General features: G+C 44.8%; 2 protein-coding genes across 7 annotated transcripts in view; one reads left to right on the top strand and one right to left on the bottom strand.

The window, feature by feature from the left end:
* Nucleotides 1-1,970, bottom strand: part of BICRA (BRD4 interacting chromatin remodeling complex associated protein) — a 65,381-nt gene extending 63,411 nt beyond the window's left edge. For 2 of the 4 annotated variants that reach the window (XM_087876252.1, XM_087876253.1), the window contains exons 1-2: nt 1,768-1,968; nt 7-125 (exon numbers count right to left, since the gene is read on the bottom strand). The gene's annotated coding sequence lies outside the window, so the exon portion shown is untranslated. Of the gene's footprint in view, nt 1-6; nt 1,279-1,767 lie in introns of those variants that run through there. The other 2 variants (XM_060693821.2, XM_034438085.2) reach the window with 2 other exon arrangements.
* ZNF541 (zinc finger protein 541) overlaps nt 1,945-19,956 on the top strand; it is a 32,438-nt gene continuing 14,426 nt past the window's right edge. Inside the window, exons 1-8 of one of the 3 annotated variants that reach the window (XM_087876254.1) lie at nt 1,945-2,279; nt 3,981-4,010; nt 4,639-4,976; nt 6,687-6,930; nt 9,796-11,512; nt 13,825-13,883; nt 15,118-15,277; nt 17,459-17,602. In XM_087876254.1, coding sequence (XP_087732380.1) covers nt 4,673-4,976; nt 6,687-6,930; nt 9,796-11,512; nt 13,825-13,883; nt 15,118-15,277; nt 17,459-17,602 — 2,628 coding nt within the window. In that variant the 5' untranslated portion in view covers nt 1,945-2,279; nt 3,981-4,010; nt 4,639-4,672. Of the gene's footprint in view, nt 2,573-3,919; nt 4,011-4,638; nt 4,977-6,686; nt 6,931-9,795; nt 11,513-13,824; nt 13,884-15,117; nt 15,278-17,458; nt 17,603-19,956 lie in introns of those variants that run through there. The other 2 variants (XM_034438089.3, XM_087876255.1) reach the window with 2 other exon arrangements.

The following is a 19,956-nucleotide window of genomic DNA, read 5'->3' as shown; positions in this document are numbered from 1 at the left end:
ACTTACGTATGTTGTGGATCTGCAAATCTTTCTTTCAGAAGACTCTCCTTGGTTCAGATTCAGGCTTTCCTCCCAAACAGGCGGGTCGGTCAATTCCTGTTGCAACCAATGGATCAACACTTGATCTGAAAAAAAGATCCTGAACTTTCAGGAAACTACTAGGAAAAAAACCTTTTGGGAGGTCTGTCATGGTTTTGGTCACTAAGCGACTGACTGCAAGTTGAGGACTACCTATAGTTGCATAATTGTCTCTGCTATCTTGACTTATTCAACCCCTTGTTGTGGATAGTTTTTATTGACATGGCTTGTTTTAATTGGTGTGTTTAATTATTCTGTTGATGTATATTTTCAGAGCTTCCCAACTTTTTAGTGCAAATCAAATAAATAGAAATTACACCAGTTGCAAAGGAAGCCACAAGCAATACTTTATAAGGACCAATCAAACATGGACAAAAATGTGGGTAAGATTTTTGTTGGTTGTTAACTATGAAAAAGTCAAATGTCACTTTTTTCAATATCCGTTGTAACTTTGAATGGTCCCTAAATGAACTGTTGTAAATCAAGGACTACCTGTACCGTGTTTGTTACCCTGAGTTTATTCAAAAAAAGGTAATAAAGGCAGGATATAAATAAATAAGACACAATCCCTAAAATTAAGCCAGCATGACCGCAAAATAGGGACGCTTTCAGCTAGAGCTACAAAACCCTCATTTATTTAAAATATGGCATATAGAGAACATGGATAACTAATAAAATTATACAGGAGCACATACTACTACTGTGCACGCATGATGGAAATACATAGTCAATTTTGTAAAGTTTGAGGAATGTAAGAAATTATATATAAGGCATAGCTTAGTTTTAAAATAAGCTGTTGATTCATAATAGAATAAAACTCCCCTCAATGGGGCTTGGTTGGTGTACGAGGAGGGAATGGAAAAGGGTTCGTACCACAAAGGAAACCCAAACCCAAAAAGCCCCGTTCCCACGTGTGCTGGACCATCATCCCTAATCCTATTTGGGCTGGTTGCGGAGTACCAGTGGTGAAATTCAAATTTTTTTTTACTACCGGTTCTGTGGCCGTGGCTTGGTGGGCCTTGTAAGGGAAGGATACTGCAAAATCTCCATTTCCACCCCACTCCAGGGGAAGGATACTGCCAAATCCCCATTCCCTCCCCACTCCAGGGGAAGGATACTGCAAAATCTCCATTCCCACCCCACACCTGGGGAAGGATACTGCCAAATCTCCATTCCCTCCCCACTCCTAGGGGAAGGATACTGCCAAATCCCCATTCCCTCTCCAGGGGAAGGATACTGCAAAATCTCCATTCCCACCCCACACCTGGGGAAGGATACTGCCAAATCTCCATTCCCTCCCCACTCCTAGGGGAAGGATACTGCCAAATCCCCATTCCCACTCCAGGGGAAGGATACTGCCAAATCCCCATTCCCGCCCCATTCTGAGACCATCCAGAGGTGGTATTTGCCGGTTCTCCGAACTACTCAAAATTTCCGCTACCGGTTCTCCAGAACCTGCTGGATTTCACCCCTGCGGAGTACCCTATATAGAACTATATAAAAAGTGACTCTCAGACGCCTCGATTTTAACTCATTCGGCAACCTCGCCTTCTAGGACTGACGGCCTCAGGAATTAACGTTGCGCACACCGAACCTCCGTGTCTTTTTTTTTTTCCTTTTTTTTTTAAATCCCCGCCGGTATTTCCCTCATGAAAACCCCTCCCACCCCCGTTGCGTCCTCTCCCTCACAGGCAGGCTTTCCCCTCGCTTCGCTTTCGCGCCTTTCCTTCCCTCCTCCCAAAATGGCGGCGCCTCTTCTTTTTTTTTCCCGCCCAAAAGAGTTGAAGGAGGAGAGAAAAAAAAAAATAAAGACAAAAAAAAAAAGAGTCACCAACGAGCTCCGCCCCTTTCGGCCCACCCTCCTCCTTTCTCCCCCCCCCCGCCCGGCGCGTGGGCGGAGGAGCGGGGTGGGGGGGGAGAGAAGGCGGAGCCTGCGCGCTGTCGCTCTCTTTGCCCACAGCCAGCCCGAAGAGAAGAACGACGACGTCGAGGGTGGGGGGGGGGGGAAAGAAAAAAAAAAAAAAGAGGGAGGGGCCGGCGCGAGGCGACGGGTAAAGCCAGTCGCTGGGGGTTTGGCTCGCTCGCCCCGCCCCGCGCGCTCGCCTTTCGCCCCCTCCTCAAGAAAGGGGGCGGTCCCACTTTGGATCTCTCCCTCCGTTTCTTTTGGGAGGAGACGCCAAGCTTCGCCCCGCCCCCTTCAGGTGCAGATGCAACGGCCCCGCCCCTCAAACAGCTCCCTTTCCCTCCCCCCTCCCTGCGTCTCTTCAAGGGGAAAACAGCCCCCCCCCCACTTTCCAAGGGTGGGAACAGCCCTCTCTGCCTCCCCCCCCCCCGGCTGTGCGTGCAACAACGTCCCCATTTCCCAGCAGAAAAGAGGCAGGGGGCTTTGAACTCCTTCCAAGCCAGCCCCCCCCCACTTTTATTATTTTTTTTTCCCCCTGTCAGGGGGTCCCTCTCGAGGAGCAAACAAAAGAGGGCTCCCTCTGGGCCTGTGGTAAGAGGCCTCCCCACCACCACGCGCCCCCCCCTTCCCAAGAAGGAGGTGGGGGGGGGTTTCTGCTGGGCTGGGTGCAAAAAAGGCTGTTTCTAGGCTCCCCCCCCCAGGAGGAGGAGGAGGGGGGCCTGCAGCCATTGCACAGCCTGGGCTTTGCTGGGGGGGGGTTTCCCTGCAATTCAGAGAAAGGGGTGCTTTGGGCCTCTGAGTGTGGGGGGGAGTGGGATGTGCCCCCCACCCACCCACATCCCAAACCTGTTGGCCTTGTGAGGTTGCCAAGTTGGGGAAGGTGTGAAAAATGTGTTGGCCTGGAAGGGAAGGAAAACCAGGCCCATTTTGGAGATCCCTTTTATGGAAAAAAAAAATATAACTTTTTAAAGTTAGAACCCAAACTTGAAAATGGGGGCTCCTGAAAAGCTTAGCAGGACACTGATAATCAGCATTCCCTGGTTGGTTCGAAAGTTGCCTGAATGAAACAGGAGCAAGATGTGGGAAGGGGAGAAAGAAAAAAAAAAAGGAATATTTTATGGCCCAAGAAATAGAATGTGGATGAAATGGAAGATCTTTTCTGTTGGTGGTTGCAGGTCTTCCTTCTAAACCACTCTGGAGAAATTCAAATTCTGTTGCCCCGTCTTTTAAAACCACTTTTTTGCCACCCCTTTATAATCAAGTTTTTTTTTTATAAATCAAATTCTGCACGTTTTTTTTTTTCTTTTAATCAGATTTTTTTATTTGGGTCACAGAATGGCACAATTTCCTTTAAACACTGACTTTATTTTTACCAAGTTCAGACCATCAGTACTTAAAAAACAAAACGAAAAACTATTGTGAAAAATCAATATGATGCAAGTGAATATCGACAGATAATTGAAAGGCTTTGGTTGATTAATCTTCCTGCTGTTAAAGTGATCTTTTTAAACAAACTTGCACATCAGCAATTGCATGTTTTTGCACAGGCATATTGGCTGAGTAATGACATTGTTAGCACACCAACCCCACAATGCAAAAAAAGTTTATTTGCATTAACATTACTTGAAAATAGTGCTTTGACTATTATTTTTATTGTCAGCCATGTAATTACATAAAGTTAAAAAAATCCCCTAAAAGTCTGATTGCTATAAAGTTTTTTCTGTGTTTATCTTGACTATCTAATGAATTCCTCATCCTCACCCCCCCTTGTTCAAAACTACCCCATTCCAGTTTTCCTAGCAGTAAATGATTGTATAACAATTAAATGACAAGATAAGTGTGTTTTATAGATGATGCGTCTAATGAACATAAGTTCTGTTTTTAAAAAAAGTATGCATATTCTTCAAATAGCAAATTTGATTAGAACTTCAGATTAAATATTGAATTTACTTCTGAGTGAATGCAAGTTAAAATTCCTTTTACTTTTTTTAATTTGAAGGAGACTCCTTTTCCAGGATTTTCCCAAAAGGTATGTTATGGCCTAAAATACAGATAACTGAAATTTTGCTACTTGTTTTCACTATTGATATAAGACAAAAATAAGTGCTGATGATTTTAGCTTTTTTGCTAGTGAATGGCACATCTTAAGCAAATGTTTAATTACGGGATTTATAGAAGGAAAGTACTGACTCAGCAAACATGAATCTTCATGTGTAATTTTGCAATATAAATTATTTGCCCTGTTACTAAATTAAAAGTACTGTTTTAGAGACGAAACAATCGCACGTATGCTTTAAAAAGCAATACTTTTTAATACTGCCTTTGTTAAAAGTACCCAGAGTGTTGCACAAAAAGCAATAAAAGAATAGCATCATCATTAAAAATAAGATAGTATGCCAAAATGTATACTCTTCATAAAATCAACAACAAACACGTAAAGCTGCAACAAAAAAAGCTACAATAAAAGGGACAAAGCTGTTTGGCTTAAGAAACAGTGGATCAAATAAGTTTGCAGAAGTTTTAGATTTTCCTAAGCAGAAACAGTTTTTCAATAGCTCTGCTTCATAGAATTTCATGATCAATTATTGAATTCCTTAGATATTGCTGACCGAAGAATTGGCCCCATTGCCTCTTTGTGTGTGTGTGTGTGTGTTTAGGGAACAACTACTTCAAATACCGAAGTGATTAAATATGGACCAGTATCATCTGAGTGATGACAGTTCACTCCATTCTGAAATTCAGCTCCCTGAATTTTCTGGGAATCAGGTGTTGGACTGTAGTGATACATTCAGCCATGATCTTTGTCCAGATATGAGGGACATGATTTATGCTGGACTGAACAATCTGGATGTGGATCCCAGCCTTTCAACTACAAATATAAACAGTGATTCGTTGGAAGACAACCTGGACACCTTGTCTCTGTATTCGGTAAAAGACTGTGATTCCGCTAAACTCCTCGATGATTGTGACACAGACTCACAACCGCTTTTGCATGGTGAGTAGCCCAGTGCAGAGCTAACGTGGCAATACGTATAAGGGGAATTGTCTTATTTCAGCTGTGGATTTGAGTTTTTTTTTTACCTTATTAAGCTTCATATTTTTTCAGCTAAGATGGTGTTTTTTAAGTTGGATGTTTTCCCAGAATGGTTGGGGTTTCAACTGTCAAGAATTCTCAGCCAATGTAAAGAAACAGCTGTGCCAGGAGATTGTTTGCTTATGGTATATTTTGTATATATATATATATATATATATATATATATATATATATATAAGGCTAGAGGTAAAAAAGAGAGGTAATTGTATATTTTGTCCATATAGGTAGTCCTTAGCTTACAACAATTCATTTAGTGACCATTGAAAGTTACATCAGTGAAAAAAAGTGACTTACGACCGTTTTTCACACTCACGACTTTTGCACATCCCTGCGGTCAGATGATCAAAATTCAGATGCTTGGCAACTGATTCATATTTATGACGGTTGCAGTGTCCCAGGGTCACGTGATCCCCTTTTGCGACCTTCTCACAAGCTATAAATCAGTGGGGAAGCCAGATTCACTTAACAACCGAACGACTAATTTATCTTACGGACGTTTTTCACACTTGACAACCATTGCAGCATCTCCACAGTCAGGTGATCAAAATTCAGGCACTTGGCAACTGGCTTGTACTTATGACAGTTGCACTGTCTTGGGGTCATGTGATCACCTTTGATGACCTTCCCAGCTGGATTCCGACAAGCAAAGTCAATGGGGGGGTGGGGAGCCGTACTCCCTTAACAACCACATGATTCACTTAACAGTGGCAGAAAAGGTCGTAAAAACGGGATGCAACTCATTTGCCTCGCTCAGCAATGGGAATTTGGAGTTCAGTTGTGCTCGTAAATCCAGGGCTACCTGAGTTATGACCACAATTGAGCCCAAAATTTCTGTTGCTAAGCGAAAACATTTGTTCTGTCAATCCTGAAGCTGACCTGACCGAAGCCATTTTGACTGCTTCGGTGTTGTGGAGCTGAGGGATAGAGAGGATAGATTCTGTAGCCAAAACAACATGTTTTCTCTTGGGAACCAAGGGCATTCTCACACCTGGTTGGAGGAAGGCAGAGCGATGCTACCCGGTTGCCAGACCGCACTGTGATTGGACCATGTGACTGATTGTTTTGAGAAAGTGGGAAAACCTTTAACTTTTAATTAGGTAAAAACTCTGGGACTTTCCAGAGTCGGTTTTCACCAGATCTGTGCCAATATGATATTTCCAATAAAGCTGTTCTTTGAGGAATCTACCGGCCTCAGAGTTTTGCTTGATATGGATTTATTACTTGGAACCCTGACCTTTTTTTTTTTTGCCAGAGTTGTTAAGTGAATCAGGGTAGTTGTTAAATGAGTCAAAGTGTTGTTAAGTGAATCTGACTCCCCCATTGACTTTGCTTGTTAGAAGGTCGCAAAAAGGGGATTGCATGACCCTGGGACACTGCAACTGTCATAAATACGAGTCAGTTGCCAAGCGCCTGAATTTTGATCCCGTGACCACGGGGATGCCGCAGCGGTCGTAAACTGCGCGAAATTTGGTCATAAGTCACTTTTTTCCAGCGCCGTCGTAACTTCGAACAGTTGCTAAACAAACTGTCGTAAGTGGAGGACTACCTGTACTGTGTGCCTTGCAGGAGAGTCTGTGCCGGTGGAACTAAAAGTTGGCCTTCCTTGTTTAGAACTGGGGCTTCATGCCCCTTCAGCGCCAAAAGAAGTGGAGCCAGGAGGCAGATCCGGTTCCGGCAGCGGAAAAAAAGGAAGACCTCAGCAAAACGCCCTTCAAGCTCCTTTCCTGGATTGCAGCCTGTGCGGGAAGGTGTTCAGCAGCACCAGCTCCCTCAGCAAGCACTACGTGACTCATAGCCAGGAACGGAAGCACATCTGTAAGATCTGCAGCAAAGCTTTCAAGCGACAGGACCACTTGTAGGTATCTTCCTGGACACAAAAAGCGACTTACGTGCTCCATACCGTAGTGGCCCAAATTGTGGAAACCTTTTGGGAAAAGTGTATTTTCTAAAACTAGCTAGTAACACCACTTTTTTGGGGGGTCCTCATTTTTCCGATCTTGGAAGGATGAAAGGCTGAATTGAACCCTGTCGGGATCGAACTCCAGGCTCAGTCAGCCTGCAATACTGCATCTTAACCACTGCGCCACCAGGGCAAGATGATGGATGAAGCCCAGAGAGTGATGTAAAGCACTATGGGGTTATATATAAGTCTAAATGCTAAATGCTATTGCTATCTCGTAAGGGTTATACAGTAGTGGTCAAAATTGTGGAAACCTTTTGGGAAAAGTGGATTTTCCAAAACTAGCTAAAAACACCCCTTTTTTTGGGAGTAGTACCATAAAAGTATATCTCAATGGAAAGATAATTTAATCGAGAATGTAATGCAATAACTTTTATGAAGGATTTACTATTAGAATAGCAGTTACAGTATAAAGGAGAAAAGTGAAACAGGTAAAAAAAACGAGATATACAAAAATGATCACCATGTCAGTTAATCCTTAGTTGGGTAACCTTCAGCATGAATGACGGCCTTACAACGTCTTCCCATGGAGTGAACCCAGTCTTTGAGTTCTGCAGCTGTAATAATATGAAATCCAAGATTGAAGGATGGCTTCTATTAACTGGGTTTTATTGCTGGGTTTCTTCTGACTAACAAGTTTCTTTAGTTGGCTCCAGAGGTGGGTTTCAGCAGGTTCTGACCAGTTCTGGAGAACCGGTAGCGGAAATTTTGAGTAATTCAGAGAACCGGTAAATACCACCTCTGACTGGCCCCACCCCCATCTATTCTCTGCCTCCCGAGTCCCAGCTGATCGGGAGGAAATGGGGATTTTGCAATAACCTTCCCCTGGAGTGGGGAGGGAATGGAGATTTTACAGTATCCTTCCCCTGCCACGCCCACCAAGCCACACCACGCCCACCAAGCCACCCTCACCGAACCAGTAGTAAAAATTTTTGAATTCCACCACTGGTCAGTTTCATAGATTTTCAGCTGGGCCTTAAGGTTTCCCAGGCCATTCCAGCAGTGGAATATGATTATCTTGATACTCCAAAAAAAAAAAGTGGTGTTATTAGCCATCAAAAATACACTTTTCCCAAAAGGTTTCCACAATTTTGGCCACTACTGTAAGCAATAAGCATCCCTGGTGGAATCCGCTCCGTGCCAGGCAGGGGCTCGTGGGGGGGGCCCTGCGGAGTCAGATGTGCTGTCGTTTTTTTTTTTCTGTCCCAGGGGGGAAAAAAAGGCAAAGCTGCCAGTTTAGCTCTGCTGAACGGAGCTGCTAGTGCTTTACAGCGTGCCAAGTTTTCACGTACCGTTCTAGTTTAGCCTGGATATTGGGGATGAAGTGGCAACTGAAGAAAAGTAGAAAGGTTTTCTAATGCCTGAAAAAAAAACGAGTCCTCTAACTCGGGCGGGCAATTAATTTTCCCAGAGAAACTGAGACTTGTAGAGGGCTGAAACAAGAGGGCTGGGAAAGTGTGCAAGCATGCCCCCATTCTCATATATACATTGGGGGAAAAAAAAAACAGGCTCTCTTCAAAATAAAAGCAACCTTTGCAGATTGGATGGGGATAGTTAAAGGGCCAGGGGACCATAAAACACACTTCTTTGGAAGCAGTTGAGCGATGGGTTGTGGCAACAGGGAATTAGCCATAAATAAGCTTAATTGCTAGCAAATTGTTAATGCTACTTTCCTTTAGAGCAAGGGTGGGGAACGATGGCTCCTTTTATGACTTATGGACTTCAACTCCCAGAATTCCTGAGCCAGTATGGAATTCTTGAGCATGGCTGGCTCAGGAATTCTGGGGGTTGAAGTCCACTAGTCATAAAGGGGCCATCCTTCCCCACTTCTCCTTTAGAACATACCCACCCCTTGCCCTCTTTCTACAGCTCTCCCATTATTGTGGAGGGGAAGTCACAAAGTGAGAGGGTTTTGTTTTGTTTTGTTTTGTTTTTTGCACATAATCCGGAGTCAAGTGATCATTGATAAATTTGTGCTTGGCGGTATCATTTTGGTCTGAAGGCAAAGGCTAACAGGAAGGAATGTGTGGTAATTTGGAACAGAAAAGCCCTTGTGGATCGGGGGGGGGGGAAGCTGATTGTGTTAGAAGGCTGTGGTAGATTCTTTCACTTTGATTTAAACTTTTTTTTTTTAAATAAAAAATACCGGGTCGAGTGTTCAACCCCCAAAAATCAGAATTATTGGGAAGGGACTGCTTATTCAGCCTTGCCTTCCTTATCGTTCTTGCGAGCTCTGACCACTTCTGTGGCCAAAGCAACTGAAGAAACAGTAGCCCCAGAAGTCCTTTAGGATAAGATAGTGGATACATTGGGTACTAGAGGCTCCAACCATCATATTCCTTTTCTTGCTTCTGTATCAATGTATAACGGGTGAAATCCAGCAGGTTCTGACAGGTTCTGGTGAACCGGAAGCGGAAATTTTGAGTAGTTCGGAGAACCGGCAAATACCACCTCTGGCTGGTCCCAGAGTGGGGAGGGAATGGGGATTTTGCAATATCCTTCCCCTGGAATGGGGAGGGAATGGGGATTTTACAGTATCCTTCCCCTGCCCCGCCCACCAAACCATATCACGCCCCCAAGCCACGCCCACAGAACCGGTAGTAAAAAAAATTGGATTTCACCACTGGTGTATAGTGATGGAAGGGATTTTAGTATTGGATAGCAATGAGGGATAAGCCTAGATCTTCTTTGCATTTTTCGTGGCTTAATCTTTTTTTTTATTATTATTATTTTTTATTTTTTTAAAAAAACACCCATCAGGAGCGGTCATATGCTGACCCACCAAAAAACAAAGCCCTTCATTTGCATAGAAGAAGGTTGCAATAAGAGCTACTCGGACCATCGATCGCTGCGCCGGCATTACGAAATGCACCACGGCCTGCGGCTGCTGAAGGACGAGGAAGCCTGTGAGAGCACACCGCCTCCGCACGATTCGCACGCCCAGGCGGGACAGAGCAGTTTGAGAGCGGCAGAGAGCTTGTCTGCTCACCCGGAATCGCAAGCGCCCAATCATTCCCTCCTGCCCAACCGAGACCTGCTGAGATGCATCGTTAGCAGCTTGGTCGGCCCGAAGCTTCCGTCCGCTCCTTCCTCATCTGTAGGACCGAACGAAACCAACTCCAGGGGACCCTTGCAGCCTTCCAGCTCGGTCTACGGTCAGATTTCCTGTGCGCCCACCTGTAGCGCTACTGCGGTCAGAGAAACCCCCGGCGAGAAAGCCATGAAGGACATTTACCCTTGCCGAAAGAACTTACCTTCTTCCAGCATGTACACTATCATCAACACGGGGAATTTATCCATACTTGGGCCATCGGAAAGCCATACAAATTTGCCAGACAGGCCTTCCCACTCGGAACGCGACTTCCCCATAGAAGCCAGCGCTTTGGAGTATTGGTCCAACAGCGGTATGCCCCGTTTCCCCTTATTCAGAGGCCAGAAGTTTCCTACCCCCACCCAACAGCCAAGCAGCAGTGTCCAGTGGGCCAGAAACGCACCCCCAGTTGGCGCCAAAGCCAAAGGACACGGCCTTTACGTTGCTCAACTGTCTTCTGCCGGCCACGAAGCTTCCCAAGGGATAATGGGACCGTCTCATGCGTTTGACTCCGTCAGGCCCACCTTCGAGTGTCCAGATGTTTTACCTTTCCCTCCGGCTTCTTTAAAGACCCACGGGGAAGTTTCCGGAGAAGCCAGACTCCGGTGCTTTGAAGAGACGTTCAGCCCAGCGGCGAGACTTTCGGACACCCCGAAACATAGCCTACTCCAGAAGGGCGAGGCCACGCCGCTCTTCCGGCAGCTCTTCATGAAATCCAAGGAATCCTCTCTGAGCCAGGATCAGCTCCAAGTCCAGAGTCACCTTTTCCAGAGGATCACCAAATCTCAGCACATCGTGTCCCACACCAAGGTGTTGGCTCCATCGAACGAGGCCGAACCGGTGGGAGCCAAACCGGTTCCCTGTGGGTTTCAGGAGCAGGCGGATTTGGTTCGCCCGGCCGTGGAAAACGACGGGCCTCCTTTGACTCCGTTCCAAGCCGACTTTTCACCTGATCTCGAAAAAGACGGGCACCAACCGCCTTTGCCCGCTTTTCATTCGTCTGCCCTGCCCTCTGTAACCACAAGCGGTGTTCCTCAGGCAAAGCACTCCCGGCCTTCCAAAAGATGCCTAGAGTGTAAAGAATTTTCCAGCCCCAATCAGTACGAAAACACCCCAGGAAACCACACTTACGGGAAGCCAAGGGAATTGGAGAACGACTCCCCTTTACCCAGGAAGAAAGAGAAGGCCAAGGCTTGTGCTAAAGAGTCCGGCAGCAAAGGACATTCTCGCAGCGGTCGGCCCCGCCGGAAGGAGAAGCCCAAGTTTGACATCACCGCCATGGCCTCCCCTAGTCAAGTCGCCATGGCTTCCTTTTCCTTGCCCAGCACCTCATTCGAGAGCGTGTCCAGAGCGAAGCCCAAGCTGACGATTTTCAACAGAATTCAGGCATGTTTTTAAGGCTTTTTTTTTAAAAAAAGAAATCAGAATAGGCCTATGGAGATTATTAGTCGTCTAGGTCAGGGGTGTCATTGAGGGCCGCATCGGGGTTGTGTTTGACCTTGGGGAAGCGTGGCCAGCTCGACGTCCGTTTTCGGCTGCGACCAGGGGTGGGCTGCTGGGGATGCGCAGGGGTTCGGGAGAACCTCTAGCTAAGATTCCGTGCAGTTCGGAGAACCCCCAAATCCCACTCCTGGCTGGCCCAGCCCCTCCCCTCCCAGGAGTCCCCGCGCGGCCCATTTTGGATGCAGGTTAGTGCAGGGTGCACTCAGAGGCTTGGGGAGGGCGAAAACTGGCCTACCGGAAGTTTGGGAAGGCCAGAAAAGGGCCCGTTTCCAGCCTCCGGAGCCTGGGTAGGCCGTTTTTGCCCTCCTGGAGGCTCGAAGAAATCCTCCGGAGCCCAGGGAGGGCAAAAATGCACACACCTCCCACGGTGCAGGATGCCGACTAGGCCACGCCCACCATGGCCACACCCACCCAGCAATTGGGCAGAGAACCCCTTGCTAAAATTTTTGAAGCCCACCCCTGGCTGCGATGGCCTCTTTTTTTTTTTTTTTAATTTGATTTATATGCCGCCCTTCTCCGGAGACTCAGGGCGGCTTACAATGCGTTAAGCAATAGCCTTCATCCTTTTGTATATTTATACAAAGTCAGCTTATTGCTCCCACAATCTGGGTCCTCATTTCACCTACCTTAGAAAGGATGGAAGGCTGAGTCAACCTTGAGCCTGGTAAGATTCGAACTCACAGTAATTGCAGGCAGCTGATGTTAATAACAGGGTGCTTTAAACCACTGTACTACCAAGGCTCTGGCAGCCCTTTGCCAACCAAAATGCGCACCCCCACCCCAGCTCTTGTTTTTGACCGCGACAGCCTCCTGTAGCTCTCCACACCTCTCCCCCGAGCTCCATTTTCGCTGGCAGAAGGCTGCAGGAGGCCATCACAGTTGAAAACAGAGCTCGGGAGGGCCGCATGTGGCCCTCCCGAGCTCCGTTTTCGCTGGCAGAGGGACCACGGGTCGGTCCTTCACTGTTTCCACGGCAGTCCCGCGGGCCAGATCTAAGCACCCCATGGGCCTTGAGTTCGACACCCCTGATCTACGTCATGGTTGTCCCAAGGGAGCTTCTCCAAAAGGCAAAATGGACTTCCTTGGCGTTTTTTTTTTTCTTCTTCTTCTTCCTTGAAAATGTTTCGTTTCTGGTCCAGAACTGAAGAAGCTCCTTGGATGAGAAGTGAAACGTTTTCCAGGGAAGAAAACAAAGTCCGCTGGCGTTTTGGAAAAAAGCAACCTTTGGGACAGAAGTAAATCCTCCAGGCATATCAGGGTTTCTCAAAGTTTTGGGGCTGATGAATATTTGGAATTATGTGTATTTTCGGAACCTGCCAGAAGTTGTCAGCCATGATAAGAAGGTCTTGCACTAGTTACAAAAGAGCCACTGGGGTGGGCTTGGCTCTCAAAAGATATTAAAAATGTCCATTTTTAAAAGCAACGAGAGTTAGAAATGACCCCAAAACACTAGAATGCGGAAAGAAAGGTGAGGTCCAAAGCACCATTTGACCGAAGACAAATTGGGAATGGTCGGTGAGGTGCATAGAGGCGATACAGGTAGTCCTCAACTTACGACCACAATTGAGCCCACAATTTCCATTGCTAAGCGAGACGGGTTAAGTGAGTTTTGTTCCATTTTAAGACCTTACTTGCCCCAGCCGTTAAGTGAATCACTGCAATTGTGAAGTTAGAACGGTTGTTAAGTGAATGTGTCTCCCCCATGGATTTTGCTCGTCAGAAGGTCGCAAAAGGGACCGAGTGGCCCCAGGGACACCGCAACCGTCATAAATGTGAGTCGGTTGTCAAACATCCGAATGTAAATTGCATGATCGTGTGAAAAATGGCCATAAGTGACTTTTTTCAGTGCTGTTGTAACTTCGAATGGTCACTTAGTGAACCGTCGTAAGTGGAGGACTACCTGTATACATAGGTTTGTATCTGTGTCAGCACCAGGAATCAAGCCTGATTTCAGGGGGCCAGACGTAAAGAAACCAGCTGTGTGAAATGCACCAGGGAAAGTTTATGATAATCTTTACCTTGGAAAAATCTTCTAAATAATAGTCCTCATCTGTAGATAAAAAAACCTATTTGTATATGTACTTAATTTCTTCCTTCCTTCCTTCTTCCCTTCCCTTCCCTTCCCTTCCCTTCCCTTCCCTTCCCTTCCCTTCCCTTCCCTTCCTTTCCTTCCTTCCTTCCTTTGAAAAACACAGGGTGGAAATATCTACAGCTTTACTAATGCAGTCAAAGAGGAATGCTTTTCTCCTGGATGGTAAGCAGGGGTGTATTATGTTTTAATACTGCCTAAAATATTAGTGTATGTAAGTGTATATGTGTGTATATACATACACATACATTCAGAGACATACACAGACGCGCACACATATATAAATATATACACACACACACACACACACATATATATATATATATATATATATATATATATACACACACACACATACACACACACAGAGTGTATGTATCTATAGCTATATCTATCAATCTCTCATATATATATATATGTATGTACCCTGTTTCCCCCCAAATAAGACATCCTCTGATAATAAGCCCAATTGGGCTTTTGAGAGCATGGCAATAAGGCGAAGCGCTTACTTCAGGGTTCAAAAAATATAAAACAGGGTCTTATTTTCAGGGAAACACGGTATGTATGTATGTACGTATGCATGCATACATACACATACAGAGAGAGAGAGAGAGACTTAATTGCAATTGTGGTTACAAAACAAATATCCTTCACCATAGTTGAATAAACACTCAAGACACACACAGAGACACAAAGACACAGATACAAAGACACACACAGAGAGAGAGAGAGTTTTTGTTCAGGTAATTTCAGCAGCACCGGTCCAGTTCCCTGAGATTACTTCTCCTGTCTGATAAAGGCATCCAGAAAAAATAAACCAAAAAGAGAGCTAAAACCTGGCCCGCTCATAATAATTCTTAATTTTAATCTTATCGGGGAGAGAATTTGGGAAAGCCCAGGAAGAAATAAAATGTGAGGTTTCTCTTGCTCGTGCTAATAAAACCGAGTTGGATAAATAAGCTTCCTGGGCGTTGAACAGATTATAATTCGGTACATATATTGGGCGGGGGGCGGGGGGGGGGAAGACATCCGGGAAGCAGAGAGACAATCGGTGCTTCCAAAGATGGAATTTCAAAAGTGATTTCTAAGCAGGCAGGCAAAGAAAATAAATAATAAATTTGATATGGCCCTAAGCAGCTCTCCCCTTCCCAGTTATCTCCTCTTGGGCAGCCCTTCTTTATCTACGATGTCCCAGTGAGATTCCTTCCCCAATTCATGGTTCAATGGCAAATGATCCATGGAAGCATTCCCCCCCCCCTCCAGGCTGGCCTCAAAGGGTCTCTGAAGTACAAGAACATAGTTAAGGTTGTCATAAGGTTGGAGTATAAATCATAACATAAGACATTCAAGCTTCCTAAAATACGTTTCTCACCTTGCTTACATCAATTGTTGCCAACAGTAGTAAGTCTGAGGCAGATCCTGGAGACAGGAGTGAGAAAGGGAACAGCTTTCGCTGTGCAACCTGCAATCAGCTGTTTTATACCGAAAGGGGCCTGAACAGCCACATGTGTTTCTATGGTGAGCAGTGGCAGTCTCCGTCAGGGAAGGAAAAGCAGCAGGTAAAGGGAATATCACCTCGGTAAATCAATGCTCGTTATCGCTGATGCTGAAGTAGGCCGTAAAAAGGAGGAGGCCATCTCAAATGTTTTAGTCTGACTCGGTCTCGATTCTGCTCTATGTGGGGTCCTTGGTGCTCTCTGAATTTAGCGCTTTTAGCTGCAGACGTTTCATGACCCAGCTAGGGAATGCCATCAATGCTAGAAGGGAGCGGGGTTTGCTCTCTGTTTATAAACCCCACGCCCTTCTAACGCTGATGATGTTCCCTAGCTGGGTAATGAAACATCTTCAAGAAAACAACCAAGCTTAGAGAGCATCAAGGACCCTACAGTCCTCCTCCTCCTTCTCCGTCGTCTTCGTTTTCCTCCTCCTCCTCCTCTTTCCTGCAAACTCCACTTCCCTCTAGCACTGATGATGTTCCCTAACTGGGTAAATGAAACATCTTCAAGAAAACAACCAAGCTCAGAGAGCATCAAGGACTCTACAGTCCTCCTCCTCCTCCTCCTCCTTCGTCGTCTTCCTCCTCCTCTTCCTCCTCTTTCCTGCAAACTCCACTTGGGTCATGAAACATCTGCAAGAAAACATCTGCAAGAAAACCACCAAACTCAGAGAGCATCAAGAAGCCCACAGTTCTCCTCCTCCTCCTCCTCGTCTTCCCCATCTTCTGCACTCCACAAACCCCACTCCTTTTTAACACTGATGATGTTACCTACTTGGGTCATGAAATGTCTGCAAGGAAACCCCCAAGCTCAGAGAGCACCAAGGATCCCACAGATCAACCCTGGGCTACAAATATTCTTTTATATTGGTAGTCTGCTCACTGCATTCCTTACCTTTGATCACCAGATCTTTGCTAAGGTTTCCAGAAGAAATCTGCACGGTACACTACTTATTTCTGAGCACAGCTATTTTTTAAAACTCAAATATTGCCAGGATGTATTCAGGGAAATAAGACGTCATCTTTTCACACACTAAGAGAGATGTGCTGCTTTCATCCTCTTCCCAGACAGTGGTACTGTAAGAACTTCTATACTATTAAGTTTTTTTTTTTTTTGTTTTTTTTACCGGCAAAAGCTCCAGGCAGCTAATAATCCATGTAGAAATAAACAACCCACTGCATTAAAAAGGGACGGTGAACTTGCCAATGGGGGATATGAAGCTATTTTAAAGAAGATAATTGCACTAATGTGTGTGAAATGCTTTGAATGTTGAGAAATTGCTACATAAAATGCTAATAATTATTAATCTACAATTCAGTCTTTTGACTTTTATTTGAACATATCCCAGCATGGTTATTACTTAGGGTTGGCTTCCAGGAAGGCATAACTAGAATTGAATAAAATGACATTTAACTGCCGGTTAAATCTATCTAGGATTGCAGTTCTAACATCTTTGAAAGGGGAAATGTGAACAATTTGGTTTTTTATTTCATTAGATATTTCTTTCCAGGATGGCATGATGGCCTAGTGGTAAACCTTCCCTCGGAAGGTTGAGAGTTCAACCCTAGGTAGTGGTAGATGTTTCTCTCTCAGGGCACAAACAGAAAATGTCTGCTGTGAACTCCAAGTAGGCATCAGGAAGGGCATCTGTCCAGTAAATTCTCAGCTCCATCCAGTCACCTTGACTCTACCCCCAATTAAGAAATTACCAGGTTATAAAAAAAGAAAAACAAAACTTTATTTTTCTCTCCGCTGCTTTTTAAATCTTAAATATTTATTTCCAGATTAAGTCCTTTAGAAAGGCCAATACAGAATCTGGGACAAAAGACAGGTAGTTCTCAATTTGCGAACTGTCGTTTAGCGATCGGTTATGTGATCGTGTTTTAGGCACTAGGCATTTTATGACCATTTGCCGCATCTCATGGTCACGTGTCCGCAATTTGCACCTATGTGGCTGAAAACCGGCGTTTACTTCTGATTTTTCTTTCTTTTTTTTTTTAAAGCAAAAATGCCCCACGACAATGGGTTTGCTTAACTACTGCGGAGTCACTTAATGACCACCGCAATAAGGTCATAAAATTGGGTTCGGTCTTAGGACCGTTGCAACATATGACTGTAATGGGCAGGCTCCATTACGATCGTAAGTTGAGGACTACCTGCAATTTAAAAGAACGAAGCAGCATTTGTATTACAGCTTGTAGTCTTGCTGCTAGAACAGATATTTCTTTTTATATTTCCTTTAAGGCCTATGAGGCAGAGAAGTGGCCCTTCCAGGCAGCAGCGGACCGAGCGGTTCCTCCCGAGATGAAAAGGTTTTCAGAAGATGGAGCAGTAGCGCCGATCGTAATGCCTGTCTCGGTGCCCATAATGGCTGCCAACCAACAGCAAGTGGGTGCTGATTTGTAGTACAAATTTTAAATTACAAAGATAAAATGAATTGCTTTTAAGTTCTGGTTAACAACAGCGATTCATGGAACTTTACACGTCGCGCAGGAGTCTCTGAATTGGCCATTTCGAAGAATAAGCAATTCATCATTTTTTATTGCTTATAGCAAGGGTTTCCAACCTTGGCGACTTTTAAGACTTGTGGACTTCAATTCCCAGAGTTCCTCAGCCAGCTTTGCTTTTTGGCACCAAAAAGGTTAATCATCACTGGTGTAGGGTTTCCTGTTTGAGCAGAGGGTTGGACTAGAAGACCTCCAAGGTCCCATCCAACTCTTTTACTCTGAGCGGTTTACAATGTCAGCATTGTTTTTATTTTGCCCCCAACGATCTGAGTCCTCATTTTTCCGATCTTGGAAGGATGAAAGGCTGAATTGAACCCTGTCGGGATCGAACTCCAGGCTCAGTCAGCCTGCAATACTGCATCTTAACCACTGCGCCACCAGGGCAAGATAGTGGACGAAGCCCAGAGAGTGATGTAAAGCACTATGGGGTTATATATAAGTCTAAACGCTAAATGCTATTGCTATCTCGTAAGGGTTATACAGTAGTGGTCAAAATTGTGGAAACCTTTTGGGAAAAGCGGATTTTCCAAAACTAGCTAATAACACCACTTTTTGGGGGAGTAGTACCATAAAAGTATATATCAATGGAAAGATAATTTAATCAAGAATGTAATGCAATAACTTTTATGAAGGATTTACTATTAGAATAGCAGTTACAGTATAAAGGAGAAAAGTAAAACAGGTAGAAAAAACAAGATATACAAAAATGATCACCGTGTCAGTTAATCCTTTGTTGGGTAACCTTTAGCATGAATGACGGCCTTACAACGTCTTCCCATGGAGTGAACTAAGTCTTTTAGTTCTGCAGCTGTTCTAATGTGAAACCAAGATTGAAGGACGGCTTCTATTAATTGGGTTTTATTGCTGGGTCGCTTCTGATTAACCAGTTTCTTTAGTCGGCTCCATAGATTTTCAATTGGGTTAAGAAGGTCTGGGCTATTCCCAGGCCATTCCAGCAATGGAATAGGATTATCTTGAAACTCCAAAAAAAAAGAAGTGGTGTTTAGCCATCAAACCTCAAAAATACATTTTTCCCAAAAGGTTTCCACAATTTTGGCCACTACTGTATCTACCTGTAAGGCTGTCCCCATGGAGGGGAGAGATGGAGTTTGCCTGGGAAAGGACTTGAGAAACAATGGTTTGCCTAAAGCTACCTAATCATGACCCAGTTGTGATGCAGCTCACCAGCATCCTGATTTGAGCTCAGCCTTGTTTATGTCACAAGTCAAACCTAAAGGAAGGAGGCCGCGAGTAGGCCATTACTTCTCCCTGTTGGACCTAGAGGTTCTCCTGGCCTTCTGCTTCACAGTGGCTCAGTTTCTTAGATACCTACACAGGGATTTCTCAGTCATCTCTTCTGTCCCTCCTAAGGAAAAGCGGAAACCCATCATGTCCTCAACAGATACGGTAGGACTGCTCCTAAGTAAAATCCAGCAGAGGAATAGAAACCTCCATTTTATAGTCGTTTAGTGGGTGAAATTTTAGTAGGTGAAATGGAGTGGTGCGGTGCCCTAGAGGTGGGGCTCACGCTTCACAATCGGGAGGTTGTGAGTTTGATCTTAAGTAGAGGCAGATATTTCTCTCTTTGGGCACACTGAGAATATATATCTGCTGAACAAAACTCTGCATTGGTGACAAGAAGGGCATCCGGACATTAAGTCACTCTACTAGCGCCATTCAGTTGCCCAGACTCCACCCCAATGCAAGGGATTACGAGGTCATCAAATGAAAATGATTAGTGGGTGAAATTACAAATTTGTACATTTTAAAGGCTCCCTAGATTTGGGACCCGGCAGGCAGCACTAGCTTTTATCAATGCTAGGTGAGAGAGTGAAGTCCTAAATCAGTGGTGGGGAACTGTGGCCCCTTTATGACCATGCTGGCTCAGGAATTCTGGGAATTTATTTATTTATTTATTCAATTTATATACCGCCCTTCTCCTAGTGGACTCAGGGCGGTGCACAGCCAAAACTAAAATACATAACAATACAAAATTTAAAATTAATTAAAAGAATTATATACTTTGGCCCGAATTAAAACAGTGCGAATTAAAACCCATTAACGAATTAAAACTAAACAATTAATAACCATTAAAAACTAAAAAAGGGGGGCGGCGAATTGAAGTCCACAAGTCATAAAGGGACCATAATTATTATTTATTCAATTTATATACCACCCTTCTTCTATTGGACTCAGGGTGGCGCACAGCCAAGGATAAATAATATAACAATACAA

The sequence above is a fragment of the Pantherophis guttatus genome, chromosome 10, assembly GCF_059756535.1.
Source record: "Pantherophis guttatus breed Tessera chromosome 10, ASM5975653v1, whole genome shotgun sequence".
NCBI classification, from domain to species: domain Eukaryota; kingdom Metazoa; phylum Chordata; class Lepidosauria; order Squamata; family Colubridae; genus Pantherophis; species Pantherophis guttatus.
Note: the sequence above shows the minus strand (reverse complement) of the source record. Positions and strands in the feature narration are given on the sequence as shown.